We start from the raw sequence: 23,937 nt of genomic DNA on the forward strand, positions 1-23,937 counted from the left end.
CAAAGACAACAGCTTTATTTATCGAAGCGAATGTTTCCAGCTTTTGTGGAAACATTGTGTTCCCATGTCTTTCGAGGAAAATGAAAAATGTGGCAGTCAACCTGTCATAATGTCATGGAACAACCCTATAGTATAAAAGTAACATTTCTAGGGATTTGTGTAGGAAGGAACTGCAGATGTTGGGTTAAACCAAAGATAGACACAAAAAGCTGGAGTAACTCGGTGGGTCAGACAGCATCTCCAGAGAAAAGAAATAGGTGACGTTTCGGGTCGAGACCCTTCTTCAGACTGAGAGTCGGGGGAAAGGGAAATGCGAGATATAGAACAAATGAATGAAAGATATGCAAAAAATATAACAATGATAAAGGAAACAGGCCATTGTTAGCTGTGAGCTAGGTGAAAACGAGTTACACAAGTTCACAAGTTATAGGAGTAGAATTAGGCCTTTCGGCCCATCAAGTCTACTCCGCCATTCAATCATGGCTGATCTCTGCCTCCTAATCCTAATCCAATGAAATTCAACAAGACAACGTTGAACCTGATACGACTTGGGTGGGGGAGGGATGGAGAGAGTGGGGGGGGATGCAAGGGTTACTTGAAGTTAGAGAAAACAATATTCATATGGCTGGGTTGTAAGCTGCCCAAGTGAAATATGAGAAGCTGTTCCTCCAATTTGCTTTTGGCCTCACCCTGACAATGGAGGAGACCCAGGACAGTGTGGAAATGGGAAAGGGAATTAAAGTGTTAAGCAACCGGGAGATCAGGTAGGTCCAGGCAGACCGAGCGAAGGTGTTCAGCACAACAATCGCCCTGTCTAAGTTTGGTCTCGCCAATGTAAGAGTCCACAATTTGTTGCACCGGAGCCATGTTGATTTTTGGGAATACCCAGTACTAAATCAATACGGCACATTATCTCAAACACTGATGCAAACTAAACAATTCCACTATCATCGAACTTCAACGATAAAATCACAGTCGCTGGTTCAGGGGCTCCCTGTTACCCCAGCCCACTTCTATTCTTATGTAAATAATAGCCCATTTTAATATATTGTTTTATACTCCATTTAGTAACCTCGTTATAATGGATTTTGGTTATAGCCGACAGACCTACCGGCTTTCCCAGTCAGGCCGGTCTGTTGACGCCACCTATGGCCCATGTCTACTGCTGCCTCCACCTCCAACCCTTACCTGCATTCTGGCCGCCCGTGACCAATGACTCCGCCGATCCTCGCCTGTCCCCCAGCCACCAGCTCACCTGAACATCAGGCCCAGTTTCAGACCACGAGTCCGAAGAAGGTCTCGACCCCGAAACGTCACCTAACCATGTTCCCCAGAGATGCTGCCTAACCTGCCGAGTTACTCCAATGCCTTGCAACCAGCATTTGCAGTTCTTTCTCTCTATTACTAACACGATGATACTCTATTACTTTGTAACCCTTTACTCGATTATTGTAATCGGCAAGGCAACATCTAACCGTCCAAGATAGTCTCATCTGCCCACATTTGGCCCATATCCCTCCAAACCTTTCCAATCTATGTTGGCCATAATTATGCAAAATGTATGCGACTTGGGTAATAATCCTGATATATCATTTGGAATCCTGTTATTTAAATTTAATTCCGAACACTCTGAAACATGACAAGAATGTTTATTTTATTCCAAGGTTAGGTAGGGAAAATACCCTCTAAAGGTGAGCTAAAGATCAATTTCAATCTATCAATTTGATAGATCATCTATCTATCAATAAATGATGATATCTATCAAACATTGGATCATTTATGTGATTGGGATTGTAGAAAATAATCAGCCATAGGAAGGACAACATTTTTAAAGGCAAGTGATGAATTGGGGATGCAATGTGCAGGTACATCAGTTTTTCATTGCAAGGGGACAACAGGTCGAGAGTAAGGAAATCCTGATGAACTATGTGGGGATAGACACAAAATGCTGGAGTTACTCAGCGGGACAGGCAGCATCTCTGGATAGATGGAATGGGTGACGTTTTGGGTCGAAACCCTTTTTCAGACTGAGATTCAGGGGAAAGGGAGACACAGAGATAAGGAAGTGTAAGCTGTGTAAATGAGGCATCAAATGGGATGAAAGGTCAAAGAAAATGTAGAATAGATCATTGTTAAATGGAGAAGCTGACACCGAAGCGTACATTTAATCAAGGGTACAGTCAAACCAGTCGGAGAACTAGGAATGGGGAGGGATGGAGAGGAAAAGCTAGGGTTACTTGAAATTAGAGAAGTCAGTAACCGCTGGGGTGTAATCTACCAAAGCGAAATATGAGGTGCTGTTCTTCCAATTGGCACTGGGCCACCCATATAGGGTTTTGGCAAGATCAAATCCAAAGCACAATCAGTCTCCTTGTAGAAGGACAGACAATAATGAAAGATACACTAGATGGGGTCTGTCATAGGGAGTGATCAATTAGAAGGAGTCTTATATTTTCTGACTATAGAACAATCCTAACATTCTTGGGTAGGGGGAATGACATGATTAATGTGTAGAAGCTATTTCTTCGAACTGGATACACAAGAACCTACACAAGAGTTGGACCTTTAAAGTGGGATCGAGACATTTCTTCATTCAGAGGATTGTGAACATTTGCAATTCTATTCACCAGTAACAATGGATGCTCAGTTGCCACGTGAATTCAAGACCTTTTTGGGATGAGGTAATCGGAGGATAAGGTGTATATGCCAGGAAAGCAAAATTGACGTAGACTTCAACCATGATTTTATTAAAAGCTCAAAGGCCTTGAGGGTTCTTGCAGTAATTTGTCCCCGTATTCTTCAGCTCACCAATTGGTTTTGCTTGTTACTCAATGTGTTTAATGAGAACATTAAACTGCTCTGGGCTGCCAGGTTAGAAGATTTACACTCCAGAAAGATCATCACGCTTGTGTAAGTGCAAAAGACACAACCTCCATCACATTCGGTTGGATCACTTTAAAAGGTGTTTATTGGTCATATACAAAATAAAGTAAGCTGTATCTCAACAAACATACAGTATATACAGAAATAAATTAATGATGCATCCAATGGAAACTGATACAGTTAATTTTCATGGCAGTTGTGAATACATATTTATCTACAGATCATAAAGTACAATAATTTAGGTAATAAATACTTATTAAATGGACTCTTTATACAAAGTACGACAACAGAGTGATTCATTACACCCTTCGGGCCAGAATTTGATACAGGCAGCATTAGTCATTAAAATAGCTATAACCTAATTTACCTGATGTGGCACAAATCTCCACATGCAGTTGTATGCAACCTCCTCACAACATTCAATCTTCAGTGTAATTACAATGCTCCTGGGAAGTAGAAAGTAAACTATTTCCTCCCTTGATTGAACAAAATTAGATCTGTTGAGCACCCTTGCTAATAACCTATTCCTCATACTGGTATTGTGCAGTATTTCGTTTTATAGTTAACACGTTGGCAAACTCTTCACAAGATATAGTGGGCTGCAAGAGATCGAGGGAAAATTTGTGTAGCGGGGCAGTAAGTTTAAAGCAACTTTAATAATAAATCCAAGAGCCAGCATAGAGCGTAAGGTTTGAAAAGAATCAGGGACAAATTGTTTGTAGTATCACAACTGTGAGTAGCTCTTTGTGTTTACGAGGATGTTGCCATGACTCGAGGGCCTGAGCTATAGGGAGAGGTTGAGAAGGCTAAGACTATTCCTTGGAGTGCAGGAGGCTACAGGATGATCTTATAGAGGTGTACAAAATCATGAGAGGAACAGATCGGGTAGACGCACAGTCTCTTGCCCAGAGTTGGGGAATCAAGAACCAGAGGGCATTGGTTTAAGGTGATGGCGAAAAGATAGGTGCCCGAGGGGTAACTTTTTCACACAAAGGGTGGAGGGCGGATGGAACGAGCTGCCGGAGGAGGTCGTTGAGGCAGGTACTATGTTTAAGAAACATTTAGACAGGTACACGGATAGGACAGGTTTAGAGGGATATGGACCAAACGCAGGCAGGTGGGACTAGTGTAGATGGGACTGTTGGCTGGTGTGGGTATGTTGGGCCAAAGAGTCTGTTCCCATGCTGTAAGGCTCTATAAGTGGGAATTTGCAAAGAATACTTGTCAAAAATTAGAGTGTTGCAGCTTCTAGCCCCATTTAAAAGCTAAACCATCAGAAGAAATTCCCCTTTGTTTCCCAAATATGTCCCGAGAAAGGATTTAATTTCAAGTAACCAAAAGGAGCAGATCTTCACCAGATTCCACACTCCAATTCTTACAGTAGCTCTTTGTGTTTAACTTGCCAGTGACAAGCAGTTACCCCCATAATATGCTCAGAATGGCCGGCGATGCTACTGAAAGATTTCCAGCATCTGGTCAAAGGGCCGTAATAAACGTAACAGCTAAAGCACTCTGCTAACGGTACAACAGTAAAACAGAACACCTGCCCAGCCAAGTCCAGAAAGTGAGCACTCGTCTGCAACAAAGTTAAGGTTATACGGCCTGGGCTGTCTACCATAAAACACAGCTTAACGAGGGACGAAGGATATTTTCTTATGTCTGGCAGCACACTCCCATTGGTCCAGGTATCAATAGCAAGGAAAGAGCAGAAGTTTCGCTTGCAAAGTTTTAACTGGAAAATTGGGCGAATATTTAATATTCGGGTAATCATCCCAAAGGATAGCTCGATTTTTGCTTTTGCTGATTTCTGATTAAATCTAAAATGTCATTATCAGGTGAAGTAGTTGCAAGAAATAAAATATTCCTCACTAGCATGTCTGAAATATAACATTTCATATGGGATCCAAACCGAAGGGTTTAAATGGAATAGTGATTTTTGTTGTTGTTAATATATTAATAAAATTAACCTTTAGCATGGATTATTCCAGTCTATAACTTTGAAATTTATAAAACACAGATGCACACGCACACACACACACACACCTGTAATACAAATTCTTTAGCCCTTGTATCAATCAATACATTATTTGTACAATGAGTAGTCACCTTGCTATCTGTAGGGCACTATTCCAGCACTGTTGTGCCAGACACAAATTGCTGCTTGCATATTTGAAGAGCCTCACTTTACAAGTCACCAAGCCGTACGCACGTACGCCACACACCTCACGTACAAAAGCACTTGCTAAAACAAGCACTTGCACTATTCACAGAATAAACGTCACAGGCTGAGAGCATTAACAGTGAAAATAACAAATCACTTCAGCATCTGGGTGGGAATCAGAACAAGGCTTCAGTTATATTCGTGTCCCTTGGGGAAGTGTCAGGGAGAAGTGATTCTTTTACTTACTGGCATCACATTGATTAGATTGCTTACAAAATGTCTTAAAAAATACTTTTTAAACAATGTAATAGTCGGTCTCTATTAATTTCTATAGCATTGGACGCATCATCACGAATGTCTGATTCTCCTGATCAACACAGTTTCTCTGTTGGAGTGATGTATTCTAAAAGCCCTTTGAGAAAGAAATCTAATGCTCATACAGTAGTCCTAGTGCAATTCCCTCTTGTCAGGTATAGGATCTATGCTTCAAATATAAATAAATGGTGTTTTAGGATTATTATTCACACCTTTACTTAAAAAGAAACTTTCTTAAGGTGTAATTGGGACATTATATCATTCCCCCACCATGGGAAACTACTATTTAATCTTAGCTAGTCCCCATTGGTTAGGCACAATCAAATATTACAATTTGCATAATAATTTGGCTTTTCCAAATGGCATTTCCCAATTGCAAATTAAACAGGCAGTCTACGTGTTTAGATAAAACTTACATTTTTATAATTGGAGGTGGGGTGGAAGAGCCTGGAAGATATACAAATGTAATATTTGTTTATTTTATTTGTCAACGTTTAAAACTTTCCTCTGTAATTAAATTTTGAGTAAAGTTAGTTTTTGAGTTCAACAGGCTTCTAGAATCAGGTAGTTTTGATTGATTGCACAGTTAGTGTTAAACGTAGTTCAAACTGGATGCCACTATCGCATGTGCTTTTGCCCAACACTTGTCCATAGGATTCCACACTCAACTACATGCTCGGAAGAAGTCAAAATTCTAGCATAAGTTGATGTGTCATCAGGCGATGAACCCAACCACAGCTGGTGGTACATTGTTCCAACATTTACACATGGCACTAGACTTTGGCCAAAAGGCAGGCATGGTCTTCAGCACCAGCCACTTAACATCTCACACTAACGTTGACAAGAGCACAAGCTAAATGGGATGCAACGCTTTGAAGCTACCTGTAGGGGCCATTTTAAAGTCAAGATTGTTATGAACTATAACTTCACAAAATAGTATGCAAAAATCCTTGTTGATTTTTTTTTTTCAGGTGCACTTAGAACAAGTTATTTGGTTTAATTGGGATGCCACATACGAGTCCATTGACAACTATTGTGATCAAGGGGTTGGGTCCTTTTTAAAGCCAGTTTGAGTTAAGATGCTGAGAGTACTTTGTACAGCCCTTCATGGCACAAGATAGAAATTTGACAATTAAAAAAGATATTTTTCCATACTGAAACTATTGCATAAAACAGCACTTTTTACAATTACAATATCACAATTAGATAGAGGTGTGCGAGAATCCAAAGTCATATATGCAGTTTAGCCAAATAGTTTTGTATTTCAGATCAAACATTAGGTTAGCCATTTGACAACAAACACGGAGTAACTCCAAAAACAGTTCAACAATTGAACAGTACCTTTGTTTACACAATCAACATAAAATTACATGAGACACCAAATATATTTTGCATTTCCAAATCTTTGTAATATACGTTTTACTTCAATTCAACCAAAGAAGAAATCCTTTAGTTTGCGTTGGTAGTAAGGATGTACAAAGTTCAGAAGATACAACAAAAGGGGATACCTATTGGAAACCACTGCAGTGTACAAGCCAAGAAGCTTTCAGAGAATTCAAGATTCATCACAAATTTACCCTTATATATATATTTTTTAAAGAAAACTGCAGAATGGATTCAGGTTTCTAAATGGTTAAGAAGAGATGCAGTGCTGTAGTTTGGTATTCGTGATTTGGGCGAAAATGGGGCAAAGAATATTTCAGAAGCCAAGATTGCTGATCAAACCAAACTCGAGGTCCACATGTCCTTAAAGTTGGTTGGATTTTTTTAAAACATTTTTTTTTTTTTAAGTTCACTTGTGCAGCAGGTGGAGGAAATATGGAAAAAAAAACATACACACACACACAACATAAACCCCATTGTGCTCACACAAATAAATACAGAACTAAACTGTAAAATAACACTAACCTGCATATTAACACATCACAGATACATCACCCCAAACTCACTTAACACGCTGCTTCACTGGAAAGCTATTGAATTCAATAAGCCACTCTAGAAACATCTGTAAAAGCTATTAAACATTTTTTTGTGAATTTTTTGTATATAAATATTGTATGATAATCTGTGTACTTATAAAAATTAAACTCGAATACCCTTACATGTTGACAAAGATACTTTGTATACATACACTAAAGAAGAACTTTTACTATCAAAGATTCTCTGAATAAATTTTCATTCATATGGTTAATCAATCCCTTCTACTCACACTTGCTCTTTAGAAGCAATTTCAGCAAAAGGTTCAATTCAGCAGTTATTTACAGGAGGAAGGGGGTGAGAGGCGAAACAGCTAGTCATTCTCGTCCGCAGGAACAAACAACGAATCACAACAATCAGAGGTTAAAACCTTGGGTGCTAAAGGACAGGTAATAGTGTTTTCAGGTGCTCGGATTACTGCTTTTCTATTACCACTTCAGCCAAAGACGTGTGTAAGAGGCAAAATATAACAATTTAGTGCTGGGACAGTGGGACCGCGATTTGGAAATGAGGTCGCTTAGAACTGGTGGGAATCTGTCCTTCCCCTTGCTATAAATGCCACACTGTAGACACACTCAACTATTGGATAATGAAACGTTTTCTTGCTAAGATCAGCAAAAGTGTAAACTTTACCAGGCTTTTAATTTCTGCCACCAAGTTGGCCATCAAATGTACATTGCTGCTTAATAATATATTTTTTAATTAAAATCTTAGTAATCAGACGGTGCCCATGTGAGGTATCTACATCAACAGAGCTGATTATGAAACTGCACCATTCAAATGATTCAGAAATTGTACAATATTCTAGATTGTAGCAGGCAGTTGCAATACTGCTGTTAGATTTTGTAGTCACAAAAGGACACGATAATTCAGCCTCCTCCATTTTGGGATTTTATAGATTGTGCATCATATTACAATAATTTTTGTTTAAAAAATATATATAAATTAAAATCCAAAATTCTACTTTATGCTATAAATTTGTCAATATAGAAATGATAACATGTGAATAGAAAGGAATACTTAACCATATGAACAGGTCATTTGAACTACCTTACTCCATGGTGATACGGTACACCGTGTTCAGATGTGCATGAATATGAGAAGCTGTTGACTGGTCAATGCACAAAATTAGCCACAAGGTTTTCAATGCGAAATAAAATCACCAATAAATGCACGTCCCACTGTACTAACTAAACCTAATAGATCAGCAATGCACTGCACAACTTTGCCAATTGTTTAGACATATTATGAGGCCGTTTCGTTTAGGTGCAGCAAAAAACTTTTGTAAAGTTTTCTCAAGTTACAAACCAAAGCAGAGAAAAAGAGAACAACAAAAAAATCGATGGGTCCGAATCATGTGAAATTTTTTATCAAGTGGCAAAATATTCAAAGTAAATGAGGCTCACCGCTTCAGTCAGGGGAAGAAATGTACAGCACTCATTTAGGTAGTGCAATAGATTCTGACTCTATTTAATTACTTTCATGTTGTTCAGTTAGAACTAGAGGCCTGTGGAGACGTGTGCAAAATGAAACTCTCAGCGTGTGCTGCCAAGCCAAAACTTTTGTTTGCTGTGACGATACAGGTGGGCTATTTTAACTAAGGCTTTGTATATTCACCAGGTTGCCACTAACATGGATACTCCTATGGAGAAATGTTTATTTTTGGCAGAGGAGGGTGGTGGGGAGATGCATGAACCCTTTATTTTTTAAAAACCTTGTGTTTAACTATGGATTAACCAGTTTTACTACAGACTAGTTTGGCTCTGGCCGTTGTCGAGAGCAGTATGTACTAAGATCTTGCATTGGTTTTGGATTTGACTATTGTGATGACACTTGTGGTAGCCACTTTGCCTGGCATAATGGGGCCAATGGCGGAGGTGATTGGACTTCGAACAGGCATGACAGGTCCTCTGGCCACGGTCCTGGCGAAACTCTGCAAGGCCTCATACTTGGACCGCAGGGCGTCAAGCTCTAATTTCATACTGGCGTTCTCCGATGCCAGCTTCTCCACCTCCTGCTGAAGTTCGGCTTTCTGCTTCTCCAGTTCCTCCTTTTGAGTGACCCGCTTGACCCGACAGCTGGCCGCGTAGCCACGGTTTTTGAGTGTTCTGCGACGTTGCTTCAGCCGGATGATCTCCTCTTTTGTCAGGCCCCTTAGATGCTGGTTCAGCTCTCGAACGGACATAGAGACAAGCTCCTGATCTGTGAGACTGGCTCCATTTTCACCTGCCTCCCACTTCACCTGCAACATTGGGGGATGGGGGCGGGGGGGGGGGGGGGGGGGGGAGGAGAGAAAAACAAAAGGATTGCAGTAGAACGGTGTGGAGAAAAGAAACATTCAACATTTAGCAAAATATGCCAAAAGAGGCATTTAGAAATTCAGATTCATCAGTCATCGAGTCATACAATGTGGAAACAGGCTCTTCAGCCCAACATGTCCACACCAACTAACATACCCCAACTACACTAGTCCCACCTGCCTGCGTTTGCCCATATCCTTCAAAACTTATTCTAACCATGTACCTGTCCAAATGTCTTTTAAATGTGGTGATAGTACCTGCCTCAACTACCTCCTCTGGCAGCTCGTTCCATACACCCACCATCTTTTGTGTAAGAAAGTTGACCTTCGGGTTCCTGTTAAATCTTTCCCCCCCTCACATTAAACCTATGTTCTCTGGTTCTTAATTCTCATACTCTGGGTAAAAGTCTCTGTGCAAATACTCTATCTAATCGTTTCATGATCTTATACACGTCTATAAGACCATCCCTCATCCTCCTGTGCTCCAAGGAATAAAAGAAGGAAGGTTCGCCCTATCACTTAATCTTGTTCAAATTGATAGCAAATCTCAAAGGTTCAACACATCTTTTATCAATAAGCTAATTTTTCAACAATCAAATATGAGATATTCATCAATGTTAATCAATAATTAGTTTATAATTCACTATATAAAAGGAATTTGCTGGTCAACACAACTATTTGTTCAGATAATGCTCTTGAGATGAAGGTTATCTTCGAGCACCAGAAGATCTTTTCATTCTTATAACACACTCACACTTATTATGTCAAAAATAGCTGCCTAGACACAGCCATTGATGCATTAGACCACCTTTCCATTAGGTGATCTTTCAATCCATAGAACATATTAAGACATATTTAGACGTGTACATGGATAGGACAGGTTTAGAGGGATATGGGCCAAATGCAGGCAGGTGGGAAAAATTTAATAAAATTCAAGGCTGAAGAAGGGTCTCGACCCGAAACGTCACCCATTCCTTTCCATCCAGAGATGCTGCCTGTCTCGCTGAGTTACTCCCGCAGGACAGCAGCAAGTTACTTGTGTCTAACTAAATACTAAATTAGTTTAACTTGACATCATGATCAGCACAGACATTGCGGGCTGAAGGGCCTGTTCCTGTGTTTTATTGGTCTATGTTATAGTATAGTTAATATACCGCATAGGATATTGCTAGGGGAATATAGTTATATTGCATTGGGTAATGAGACTCATTTGAAAGATGGAGTTATTCAAAGGTAAATTAAATTACTGTTAAAAGTACTTGTGCTATAACAACAGGATAAGCACTCAACCAAGAAAACCAAACCCAATGCCAAAGTAGTATCTAAACTGCCTCTACAAACTTATGCTATAGGGCAATAACTGACACCATATTCAATAATAGGCTATCCACATGTTAACAAGAACATAAACTAAATGTTTTACCAAGATACCCAATATATTGTTTCTATGATGGAAAGGACAGTTAACGTTTTCAATCCAAGATTATTTTTCAGGTTCATTTTCTACAGATATTCCTGAGCTGCAGAGAGTTTTTAACATTTTCTGTTCACATTTTCGGAAGTCAATAAACGAAAGGACATAAACTGAACCATAGAAAGAAGCCTGGCGTGGTAAGCTTGATTGATTGGACACATCATGGAAACACGCCCTTCGGCCCACTGAGTCGACGTGGACCATCCTTCACCTGTTCACACTAGCTCTATGCCAACCCACCTTTGCATCCACTCCTCACAGAAGGGCCAATTTACAGAGACCAATTAACCTACAAACCTGCACATCTTCTGGGATGTGGGAGGAAAACGGATATCTGGAGAAAACTCATGTGGTCAAAAGGAGAACTTGCATACTCCACACAGACAGGACCCAAGTTCAGGAAAGAACCCGGATCTCTGGTGCTGCAAGGCAGCGGCTCTACCAGGCAAAATCTGTAACAGCAGCATGCAAAAGTAGTTTTTTTCCCTCCAATGTGGTTTCACGTAAAAAGGTAGACACAAAGTGCTGGAGTAACTCAGCGGGTGAGGCAGCATCTCTGGAGAAAAAGAATGGGTGACGTTTTGGGTCGAGACCCTTCTTCAGACTGATGTTAGGGGAGGAGGCAGGACAAAGATAGAATGTAGGCAGAGACAGTGACCAGTGGGAGAACTGGGAAGGGGATGGAGAGAGAAAGCAAGGGCTATCTGAAGTTATCCAACGCCAGATCACGTCCTCAATAAACGCTAACTTCAGATAGCCCTTCCTTTCTCTCTCCATCCCCTTCCCTGTTCTCTCACGTCTTTCCGCCTACATTTTATCTTTGTCCCGCCCCCTCCCCTGACATCAGTCTGAAGAAGGGTCTCGACCCAAAACATCGTCCATTCCTTTTCTCCAGAAATGCTGCCCCACCCACTGAGTTACTCCAGCACTTTGTGTCTACCTTCAATTTAAACCAGCATCTGCAGTTCTTTCTTACACATGGTTTCACATACAGACAATGGTTAGGCCCAATTATTTAGCTCTTTGCATGTTGGCGCAGGTGTGATAGAAGGAATGACCTTTGAAAATTCGGATTTTAGATGAAGCCATTAAAAAGACAGAAGAAAAACAAGTTGGGATGACTATCGGGTAACACAGTCTAGAATTTTATCAGATTCATCAAATCAGACAGCAATAATTAATGTGCTTTCCAAGATGAGTAATTTGAAGATAAAAAGGGCATTAAAAATCTCAATGCATTACCAACACAGCATGCGCCAAATTCAGAAATTATATCAATAAACATAAACACAAAAATGCATATTTGCTGTTTCATTAACCATTTATTAGTTTCTTTATGAGAAATTAGAGGAAGATCTTCCACAAACCAAAATAAAACTATTCAACTAACTTTAAGTTTGCTTTATTAATGAAGTATCTTTGGATGATGCTTCCAGGCAGATGAGGAATAGTCAAACAAAAAAACCCACAAAAAATCTTCAAGCCTGCACTGTCATTCAAAGATTTACCTAATCTGATTTGGATGTCAGCGAAACTTTCTTGCCTTTCCTCCCCCCCCCCCCCCCCCCCCCCCATTGACCCGCGATTCCCTATATATTCAGAATTAGTCTCATTGTTGCATCTATTCAATGATTCAGTCTTCACGGCTCCTAGGAATATAGAATTCTAAAAGGTTCATCACCGTCAGAGGTGAAAACAAAGTTCTCATATGCATCTTAGATGCACAATCTGCTGTCCTGAAGCCATGTTCTAGATTACTACGTGAAACATTCTCTCAGTATCTATTTAATCAAGTCCCTCAGACTAAGTTAACCATTCTAATCTAAATAACCATACATTCCTTCCAAAGAAAAGAGTAAGGTGATCTTGGGCTGCCACCAAGCTCTAGTAATTTTCTAATCCCTCAAAATGAATGGGCTTCCTCTACCGAAGGACCCTCATCTGATTCACCTTAAATATTTATTTGGAAGTAAAAATACCTTCCATAGGATCTGTTCCTGCTCCGCTGGAAAATATTCTGCCGTCATTATATCTGCACTTGCTGCCTCGCCCAATAAATACATTTTGGAATCCCGTGAAAATGTTCAAAGCAGCCACATCAGCATTTTCAGAAGATCAATCAGCCCCTCACATTCTTTCCAGAGCTGCCTTAAAAGATCTAATTTTTTCCTGGATCCAGGTCAAATTCAGGGGCATATGCCAATAGTTCCAAACACACACATTTAACTCTTTCCTCAGCCTCTCCTTTACAACATCCCTGCCCTCTCCGAAATGCAATGCACTTCTCGTATAAAATCTTGTGCATCGACTTTTGATTTAGTCACTTTAAGGTTTGTTTACACTGTTGACGCTGCAAGATTTAATGGAAAAAATGTCCACCAGGGATTCATCTTTTCAAAAGGTCTTGTATTAAAAGCTGTAACGTGCTGCGATTTCTCAGATGAGGTGCAATATTTGACATTGCTGAGCTGTGTTATAGCCGTCTCTAAAGGATGCACAGAAGAAATTCTTAAGAATCCCGACAAGTAAAACAAAAGCACTGCAAAGTCAAAATGTCATGAGAAGAGGTTTAGTTTATTTGGAGATACAGCGCGGAAACAGGCCCTTCAGTGCGCCGACCAGCATCACCCCATACACTACCACTGTCCTACACACTAGGGACAAGTTACAATTTTACCAAAGCCAATTAACCTACAAACCTTGTACGTCTTTGGAGTGTGGGAGGAAACCGGAGCACCCGGAGAAAACCCACGCAGGTCACTTGTGGGAGAACGTATAAACTCTGTACAGGCAGCGCCTGCAGTCAGGATCGAACCCGGGTCTCTGGCGCTGTAACTCTACCGCTGCGCCACCGTGCCTCCCTTGCTGCATTATTGGTGGAGTTTGGCACAATTTTCATTATTGCAAAATGAAACACACAACCTGCAGAAGATAATGGTGTTTATTTGCAAAATTTCATAAATCAAAAACACATAAAAGTTGAGGAATACTTGTACCTAACTGTGCATCAGAGAAGTTGCTGGGTTTTTTAAGAACAGTTAAATGTCTGTTAAAGCTTAAGGCTTAAAACGATGTAAGGACTAATCTAACTTTAGTTTAGGTTAGAGATACAGCGCGGAAACAGGCCCTTCAGCCCCCCGGGTCTGCACCAACCAGTGATCCCCGCACAGTAACACTATCCTATAGGGACAATTTTTACATTTACCAAGCCAATGAACCTACAAACCTGTATGTCTTTGGAGTGTGGGAGGAAACCGAGGATCTCGGAGAAAACCCACGCAGTTCACGGGGAGAACGTACTAACCCCGTACAGACAGCACCCGTCGTCGGGGTCGAACCCGTGTCTCCGGCGCTGCATTCGCTGCAAGGCAGCAACTCTACCCTTGCGCCATCGTGAACAACTCTTACCTACAAGAACTGCCACACTCACACTTAGACAACTATGAATCACTTAAACCCTCTGGAGACAGCAATAGCAACTACTGTTTTTGTTGTACAATAAAACTGGTGTTTATCATTGCATTTGAACATTTCTTACCTCTATAACCCCAAAATAAATTGGACTTTAGTGGATTTATCTTGCGCTGAACATTATACCCTTATCCTGCATCTGTACACCTGTGACAGCTTGATTGTAATAAGCTATAGCCTTTTCGCTGACTGGATAGCACGCAACAAAATAACTTTTCACCGTAACCTGGTTAACGTGACAATAATCAACTCTCCCCTCGCCTCTTGGGGAAGGCAGCCAAAGATATGAAATTTGGTTATCAAGGATAAATGTCTTATTTTAAGCCCAATCACTAAATGGAGATTGTCATTCCTGAAACATGCTCTATTCGATTCATGTAGAAAATAACAGAGTAAGCATTTACTGGGAAAACTATTCTGAAGACTTTCATTGGTCAGCAAAAAGCAATAGGCAGCAACATCAAACATGGTTTTGGAGTGTATAACAAATAATTATGCAAAACCATCTTCGTAATTCTCCAGAGAAACAAGGAACTGCTGATACTGGAAACTTGAGCAAAACATAAAATGCTAGTGTAACTCAGAAGGTCAGGCAGCATCTCTGGAGGACATGGATAGGTGGCATTTTGGGTTAGGACCCTTCTTTAGTCCTATCCATGTCCTCCAGAGATGTTGCCCGACCCCCTGCGTTACTCCAGCTCTTTGTCTTTTGCTCTGGAATTCGCTACTCAATTTAATGAATATTGATTTATTTATCTGTAAAAGCTGTCCTTCAAATTAAATGAAGCAACAGCTGAACATACTTAGAACACTCTTAGAAGTTTAGTTATATTCAGTTTTAGTTTTACAGATACAGTGTGGGAACAGACCCTTCGGCCCACGGAGACCGCACCGACCAGCGATCACTAGTTAGGGACAATTTACATCCTACACACAGTAGGGTCAACTTACAATTATACCAAGCCAATTAGCCTTCAAACTTGTACGTCTTTGGAGTGTGGGAAGAAACTGGAGCTCCCGGAGAAAACCCACGAAGGTCACGGGGAGAACGCACAAACTCCATACAGACGGCACCTGCAGTCAGGATCGAACGTGGGTCTCGGGCGCTGTCTGGCAACAACTCTATCGCTGCGCCACCGTGCCGTCCCTTGAATGCACATGTTGCAAATAATGTGGTAGGTTCCTCCATCATAATGCCCCAATATATGTCCTGGAGGATCCACCAGAGATGGTCAACAGTGGGTCTATATTCCTTGTAGTCCTCAACATCGTCTCCAGATCAGGTCACACTTGGGCAAGAAACTCATCCTATTTACCAGTGACCTTCCTCCATCAGCTGATGTATCAGCACTCCTCTCAACTGAGAAACACTTGGAAAGACCTCTGAAAGCAACAAGAGCCAAGAATGCCCTCTGGCTGGGGACCAACACCAACCACCAGAGGTGGCTTGGAAGCACGACCAACAACTCAATTGACTATGTGTGGTTACTATTGACCAGAAATTAAATGGAATAACCACATAAATACAGTGATACTAGAGCAGGTTGGAGACCGACCAAGACTTGATTGCTATCCCGCTCACCACACTAACTAATCATTCCCTTTACTACTAGTGCACAGTTGTCTACAGTGGGCATCATCTGTAAAATGTGCTGCAGTTATTTGCCAAGGTTGGTCCAAAAATACATTGCTAACTCATTACCTCTATACAAGACAACTAAGGGTAGCAACCTGATGCTAACAGCAACAAATTTAGCCTCCAAGTCGCACATCATCTTTACTTGAAACATCTTTTGTGTTCTTTAGACTTTAGAGATACATAGCTGAAACAGGCTCTTCGGCCCAAGTCCACGTCGACCAGCGATCCCCCTACACTAGCACTATCCTACACACAGTGACAATTTACAATTTTACTGAAGTCAATTGACCTACACACCTATACGTCTTTGGAGTGTGGCAGGAAACCGGAGCACCCGGAGAAAACCCACGTGATCACAGGGAGAATGTATAAACTCAGTACAGCCCGCACCCATAGCCAGGATCGAATGTGGGTCTCTGACGCTATGTTCCTTAATCATCATCACCACCACCCTGCCTCCCGATCAACTTTACTCAAACAGTATAGAAGTATTTTCACCACAGGATGCGCAATTCTAAACTTTGGCGCAATATTTCCATCTGCAGGGCAGTTAACTTTTGGCTATGACTGCAGGCCTTACGGGTGCCACACAGATCCTCGTAAATGGAGTAAAAAGTAAACAAACAGCAAGATTTAAATTAATCTTGACATAAGTAGCTTTAGTTGGCGAGAGATGATGAAATAGTTTAGTCATTAATCCCCAAATTGGTTTATGGTTTAATGTGTCAGTGCACAATTATGTTGTCTGAGTCATGTATTTTTCTGCCGAAGTAGGGGTTGTACTAATTACATCCCGTTATGTTTCTCGACCCGAAACGTCACCTATTCCTTTTCTCCAGAGATGCTGTCTGACCCGCTGAGTTACTCCAGCTTTTGTGTCTATCTTCGGCTTAAACCAGCATCTACACTTCCTTCCTACACTAATTCATACCCTTTGATCAAATGTTGCAAAAACGCAAATGAAATTATAGCCGTGAGAAGGCGTGTGCATAATTGAACCAAGATGATTGGTTCCATGGCAAATGGTAAACAAGACGAACATCTGGAGTTTCTGAGAACTATCAGAAGTGAGGATGCATGTTTACAGTAACCAAAGAGGCTGAAAAATGGCATGATTCCTTACGTCGGAGCTCGGGACGTCTCGTAACGCTAAAGGCAGGTACTCGGGAAACGCGGTAAGCTCGTGAAGTTTTTTCAACATGTTGAAAAAATGTCCACGAGAGCCCCGAGTACCTACGAGCGGCTATTACCGTAATTCTCCGAGTTCGAATCAGGAATCTTGAATTACCTCGTACAGTGGGACAGGCCCTTCACTTCAGCATTTTGTGTCTATAGGACTTTAGTTTGGTTGCATTTGGAGCAGTTTTGGTTGCTGCATTACAGGAAAGATGTGGAGGATTCTGGAGAAGGTGCAGAGGACGTTTACCAGAATGCTGTCAGGATTACAGGGTTTCAGCTATAGGGAGAGGTTGGATGGATTTGGATTGTTTTCTCTGGAATGTTGGAGGTTGAGGGGAGACTTGATAGAAGTGTATGAAATTATGAGAGGCATAAATAGAGGAGACATCACAATACTGTATGACACTCAAGTTTACATCGGAAACATGCATTGCTGTCTTGTTTCCAATGTAAACTTGTCATTGTACAGTATTGTGGAAATTGCAAACTGCCTTGATTGCACTAAAGACTAAATACAGAACTGTTTATGTAAGTTTATGTAACTTGAGTTTACGTAAGTAGCCAATTACACAAGTGGAGGAGTGTCTCTACTTCTACACAGAGGAAGAATTGAACTTTGTACGATTCTTCCAGAGAGCTTGCTGTACCAGTTATCAATTTTCAATGTGATGGGACACATTTTTGTTAACCCAATAATAGAGCAAAGGCAGATACATGGAATAAGGTAGTAGATGTGTCACCACACAGTAAGCGGCAGAGATGACCTGAAGGACTAAATGTCCCGGTCCTATTGCCCTTGCACCATTGACGTGTGTTACGATTGGTGCATTGTACACAAAGACCCTCAAAGATTTTGTTCAGCTGCAGAGAGAAGGCAGAGAAATTCTGGTGTATCCATTTCGAAGAGTGGTTCTGGGATCGGAGCTGTGTTGGTTTGAGGGAAGTTGCAAGGATGCCAAACTCGCCCTATATACATTCCATTATTTTGAGTATCAAAATACCCAAGTCCTCTTTTTATCTTCTCTCCACCACCAAAAACAAACCCAAGTCATTTAGCCTTCCTCATGATAGCGACCATTCCCATACCTCTCTTCCCTTTGGCCCACCTGGGTTCACACCCATTTCTCCCCTTTATATTCCTTACTCAGGCTTCACAATTCTCACCTCTTCTATCCTTGTCATGCACATATTGTCTTTTCATCTGACCTTTGTCTAACCATCTTTTTGCAGAATCAATCAAGTTCAAGTTCAAGTGAGTTTATTGTCATGTGTCCCTGTATAGGACAATGAAATTCTTGCTTTGCTTCAGCACACAGAACATAGTGGGCATTTACTACAAAACAGATAAGTGTGTCCATATACCATAATATAAATATATACACACACATGAATCCCCTCCCCACCTTCACCTGTATCCACCTATTACTTGCCAGGCTTTGTCCTGCCCCCATCTCTCTTCCAGCGTTCTCTCTCCTACCACAATCAAACTTAAGATGGGTGCCGACCAGAAACGTCACTTACCATGTTCTCCAGGGATGCTGCCTGACCTGCAGTTATTCCAGCACTTTGTGTCTTTTTTTGTAAGCCAGTATCTGCAGTTCCTCGTATCCCCTTTACAACTTCTTCTAAGCTCCCCTGTCAATGCTCCACTAAAAGTCAATTATGCCACTCTTTGCACCCCGACAAAGAAACTGCACCAGAAGCACAAGGGGAAATCGTGCAACGAAGTATTGGTCAAAGTCACGGAATTACATAAAATCACCAGGAAATTGTCATGATCACATTGAAACTTTCAATTGCTTTAGAGACTAAAAATAAGGAACATAATGCAACTAATGTTGTATTATGACGTCTGTTCAAGATGACCTGCCCTTTGAAGGTCACCGTCTGATAGTTGGAAAAATAGACTTGAGATCGTCCTGTTGAAGTGCAGTTGGTGGGAACAGTTTGTAGATCGACACACACCTCTACCACATTTTGTCCCCCTGCAACAATCCAATCGCCTTGGTCTTCCAAAATAAATGCTTCCTGCTCAGGCCCTCTCCAAAAGAGCATTCCACATTTTTTCGATCGATTGAAAGATACAGCATGTAAACAGGACCTTCGGCCCACAAGTCCACATCAACCATTGATCACCCATTCACACTAGTTCTAGTTATCCCACTTTCCCATCCAATCTCAACACATGTACAACTTCCTGACTATATTCAATTGTATAATGGAAATATTCATTCTAGCAGAACTACCTCTATGACTAAAGTAGGCTGAGGACGTTTGATGCTTGTAGTGCTATATGAATGCTGAGTAACTGTGTGATTTACAGAGGGGTTATTGACAGAGGCCAATTAGCCTACAAGCCCACACTTCTTTGGGATATTTATACATTTTATATTTATATCATCCATGGCAAAAGTGATTAATTTTTACCCACCAATTCAAGATTGTTGTGTTACTGCAAAATCTGAAACAACATTAATTCTACTAAGTCAACTTCACTACCTTTTAGAATATTGTGTGGTTAAACCAAAATATGGTAGTGTGGCGGGGACTGGCAGGAGTTTAACTAAAAACTAGTCGGACACAAGTTGTGTGCACTAGACGTGTTTATTCTTCTGCAATACAACTCCCTACTCCTCACCTGACACGAGCGTTGCCCGGCCTTAAATAACAACTCAGATACCGACCCTGTGACTCGCGCCTCCCCCACCAAGACGCTGCCCTCTAGAGTCGATGGTTCGCCGTGACCTTGGGTTGCTATCAGGTGCCGCCACATGATCCCCCCCAGAACCAGAGGCACCGAACCGCACAGGACGTCGCACAAGGTGGCCCGAACGCGTAGATACAATCCCGCGCTCCGGGGGCTTGCTCAGTTCGGAAGAATCTCCAGGAACCCAGGACGGTGGACGCCCGCGACGGGGAGGTTGAGCCACATGGACTGGTTCGCTCAGGTCCAAGTGGGCCGGTTTCAAACGAGCCACAGATATAGTTTCACGTCGGCCTCCCATGTCCAACTCGAATGTAGTAGGCCCGTGCTGCAGCACACGAAAGGGACCTTCATACGGGCGCTGCAAGGGTGACTTGTGGGAGTCACGGCGAAGAAAAACGTACGGGCAGCCCATCAGTGGCAGTGGCACATGGGAAGGGGCCACTCCATGACGCGACGTTGGGATAGGAGATAGGGCGCCGACCCTCTCCCGCAAGCGGATCAGCACTGATGACGGGGGTTCCTGGGACCCATCATCAGCAGGGACAAACTCCCCGGGGACGGTGAGCGGAGCACCATATACCAACTCCGCGGAGGACGTTGGCAAATCCTCCTTGTGGGCCGTCCGAATCCCCAACAGGAGCCACGGCAACTCATCCATCTACCCAGGGCCTGTGAGACGAGCCGTCAGACAACGGTGGAACCGCTCCACCAACCCATTTGATTGGGGATGATACGCTGTCATGTGGCGGATGTGATGTGCAGTGGATCCCCAAAGCGGGCAATCAAGGCTGCCACGAGGGCATGAGCACACAACTGCGTTGAAGTGTCCGTGAGCGGGATGGCCTCCGGCCACCGCGTAAAAAGGTCGACCACCGTAAGCAGGTGTGAAACACCCTGGGACGGAGGCATCGGCCCCACGATGTCCATGTGTATGTGATCGAACTGCTGGTGTGGCACTGCGAATTCTTGTACGGGTGCCCGGACGTATCTAGGCACCTTTGATGTCTGGCACGCGATGCACGCCCGGGGCCAGCGAGCGACCTGCTTCCGAAGTCCGTGCCACATAAACATTGCGCCCACCATAGCGACCGTGGCCCGGATGGATGGGTGGGCCAGCCCATGGATCACCTCAAACACGCGACGGCGCCAGGCTGCCAGAATGATAGGCCTCGGCTGACCTGTGGATACGTCACAGAGGATGAAACCAGAGGGACCCAACGGCACGTCCTCAAGCACCAAGCCAGAGTTCGCGGTGCGTTACGCCGGCATCTCATCGTCCGCCAGCTGGGCCGCCGCCAAGTCGGAGTAATCTATCCCCGAGGCCGAGATAAGCACGACTGCAATTGCCGGATGGCACAAAGCATCCGCCACGAGGTTGCATTTCCCAGCGATGTGCCGGACGTCCGTTGTATACTCCGAAATAGCCGCCAGCTGGCGCTGCTGACGGGCGGACCAAGGATCCGAAACCTTTGCAAACGCAAATGTGAGGGGCTTGTGGTCCGTGAAGGCCACAAAGGAAGGGCCCTCGAGGAAGTACCGGAAGTGCCGCACTGCGAGGTGTAAGGCGAGCAACTCCCGGTCGAAAGCGCTGTAGCGCTGCTACGCAATCTTCAGGTGCCGGTGAGAGGCCGCCAACGGCCGTTAACGGACTGTTCCAAAACGCCGCAGATTCCGAGGAATCCACGGTAAGGGCTGTGGGGGGCATCGACCGACGGATGCACGAGCATAGTCGCCCTAGCCAAGGCCTCCTTCGCCCCTTCAAACGCCACCATGGCGACAGTGTCCCATCTGCCACTGCTTGCCCATCAGCAACTGAAAAAGTGGCCGCAAAAGTTCAGAAAATGGGCCCGCGCACAACGGTCCATCAGGCGCTGAAAGGCCTGCGCAGCATTCTTGAGGCCGAAGGGCATCCGCAGGAATTCGAACAACCCGAACGGGGTGATAATTGCCGTCTTGGGGATATCCTCCGGTCGCACGGGGATCTGGTGATATCCCCTGACTAGGTTGATCTTAGAGAAGAACCTGGCCCCGGCCCGATGTGCTGAGAAGTCCTGTATGTGGGGAATAGGGTAACGGTCAGCGGTCATGGCCTCGTTAAGGCGGCGGTAGTCCCCGCTCGGCGGTAGTCCCCACTCGGCGGCGGTAGTCCAGCTTTGAAGATCCCATCCAGCTAGCAGCCCACGCAGATGAACTGTGGATCTCAGATCACCCTGGAATACCTGGACCGCTGGACTCCCCAGATCACGTCGGGGTCACCAATTGTGGCAAGGACTGGCAGGAGTCCAGCCAAAAACTAGTCGGACACAAGTTGTGTGCACTAGACGTGTTTATTCATCTGCAATACAGATCCCTACTCCTCACCTGACCCGGGCGATGCCTGGCCTTAAATAACAACTCAGATACCGAACCCGTGACTCGCGTCTCCCCCACCAAGACGCCGCCCTCTAGAGCCGATGGTTCGTCGTGACCGTGGGTTGCTATCAGGTTCCGCCACAGTAGTTAAATTTGTCGACAATTAAGTTGATTTGTGATATGCCAAAATTGAGATTCGAGTTGAAGTGACTCCATTTGAAGTACTGTCAAGATTTAGGAGTGATTACTGCTTTTCATGGATTGTACTTAGGTAAACGTAGAACAGGATCAGGCTCTTAGTCCCACAATGTCTGTGTCAAACATGATACTAATATAAACCAATCACGCCCCCTGCACAGGATTCACATAGTTTGGAGCAGCAAAAGGTGAGGAGTGTATAGAAAGGAACAGCAGGTGCTGGTTTATACCGAAGATAGACACCAAGTGCTGGAGGGGTGGCAAGGTGGCGTAGCGGCAAAGTTACTTCCTTATAGCTCCAGAGACCCGGGTTGATCCCAACTATGGGCGTTGTCTGTACGGAGTTTTTTTATGTTCTCCCCGTGACCTGCGTGGGTTTCCTCTGAGATATTCGGTTTCCTCCCATACTCCAAAGATTTGTAGGTTAATTGGCTTGGTATAAATGTAAAATTGTCCCTAGTGTGTGTAGGATAATAATAGTGTGCGGGGATTGCTGGTTGGTGAGGACCTGGTGGGTCGAAGGGCCTGTTTTCTGCACGGTATCTCTAAACTAAACTAACTCAGAGGGTCAGGCAGCATCTCTGGAGAAAAGGGATGGGGTGACGTTTCGGGTCAGAACCCTTCTTCAGATTCCAGATGATGACTACACGTTAAAAATATTCCCCTCAAGACACAAGTTCCCACTAGTAAAACACCATCAATAAACTTTGTATTGGGCATGTAAGCCAGCAATACAATGGAAATCCATCTACACAAAACCTAGGCTCTGATTTTAATCACACAACCCATCCTGAGTTTCTGCAGAAACATTCCGATATTGAATCAACTTCCTCCATATGACGCCGTAAAAAAATTCTCTGCCTATTACTCAGCTCAGACTTATAGGCTCCCAATAAAGAGAATGACTAATTGTAACTTCATAAAAACAGTACTAATGAGTAATTTTCAAAAAACGCAGTGAAGTTTCACTTTAGGACCAAACCGACCAATGTTCCACCAAATATACTTTTCAAAAGAAAAGCTGGAAACTATCAGTGAGATTAGCAGACAGATCTTTGAGCTTTATATGGTGTTCCTTTGACTGATACTTAAAGCAGGCATCATTTGAAATATTTCCAGCAAAATAACAGATGGAAGATCACACAGATATAGCCAACATTCATATGATATTGTATTACAGGCATCAAATCCCCCACTATCAACTTTAGTCAGAGGTAGTTTTGCTATAGCACATATTTCCATAACAAGAGTTGGATTATAGAGTCAGAGTCATACAGCACAA

General features: G+C 43.0%; 1 protein-coding gene across 2 annotated transcripts in view; it reads right to left on the reverse strand.

The window, feature by feature from the left end:
- The window catches only part of mafg (MAF bZIP transcription factor G), a 60,944-nt gene that overhangs the window by 5,301 nt on the left and 31,706 nt on the right, over positions 1-23,937 (reverse strand). The window contains exon 3 of one of the 2 annotated variants that reach the window (XR_004415837.1): positions 8,617-9,578. Coding sequence is in view for 1 of the 2 variants with exons in the window: in XM_033044322.1 (XP_032900213.1) it covers positions 9,126-9,578 (453 nt within the window). In the remaining variant the exon portion in view is untranslated. Of the gene's footprint in view, positions 1-7,147; positions 9,579-23,937 lie in introns of those variants that run through there. The other variant, XM_033044322.1, reaches the window with a different exon arrangement.

This window comes from Amblyraja radiata, chromosome 26 (assembly GCF_010909765.2).
Source record: "Amblyraja radiata isolate CabotCenter1 chromosome 26, sAmbRad1.1.pri, whole genome shotgun sequence".
Lineage (NCBI taxonomy): Eukaryota > Metazoa > Chordata > Chondrichthyes > Rajiformes > Rajidae > Amblyraja > Amblyraja radiata.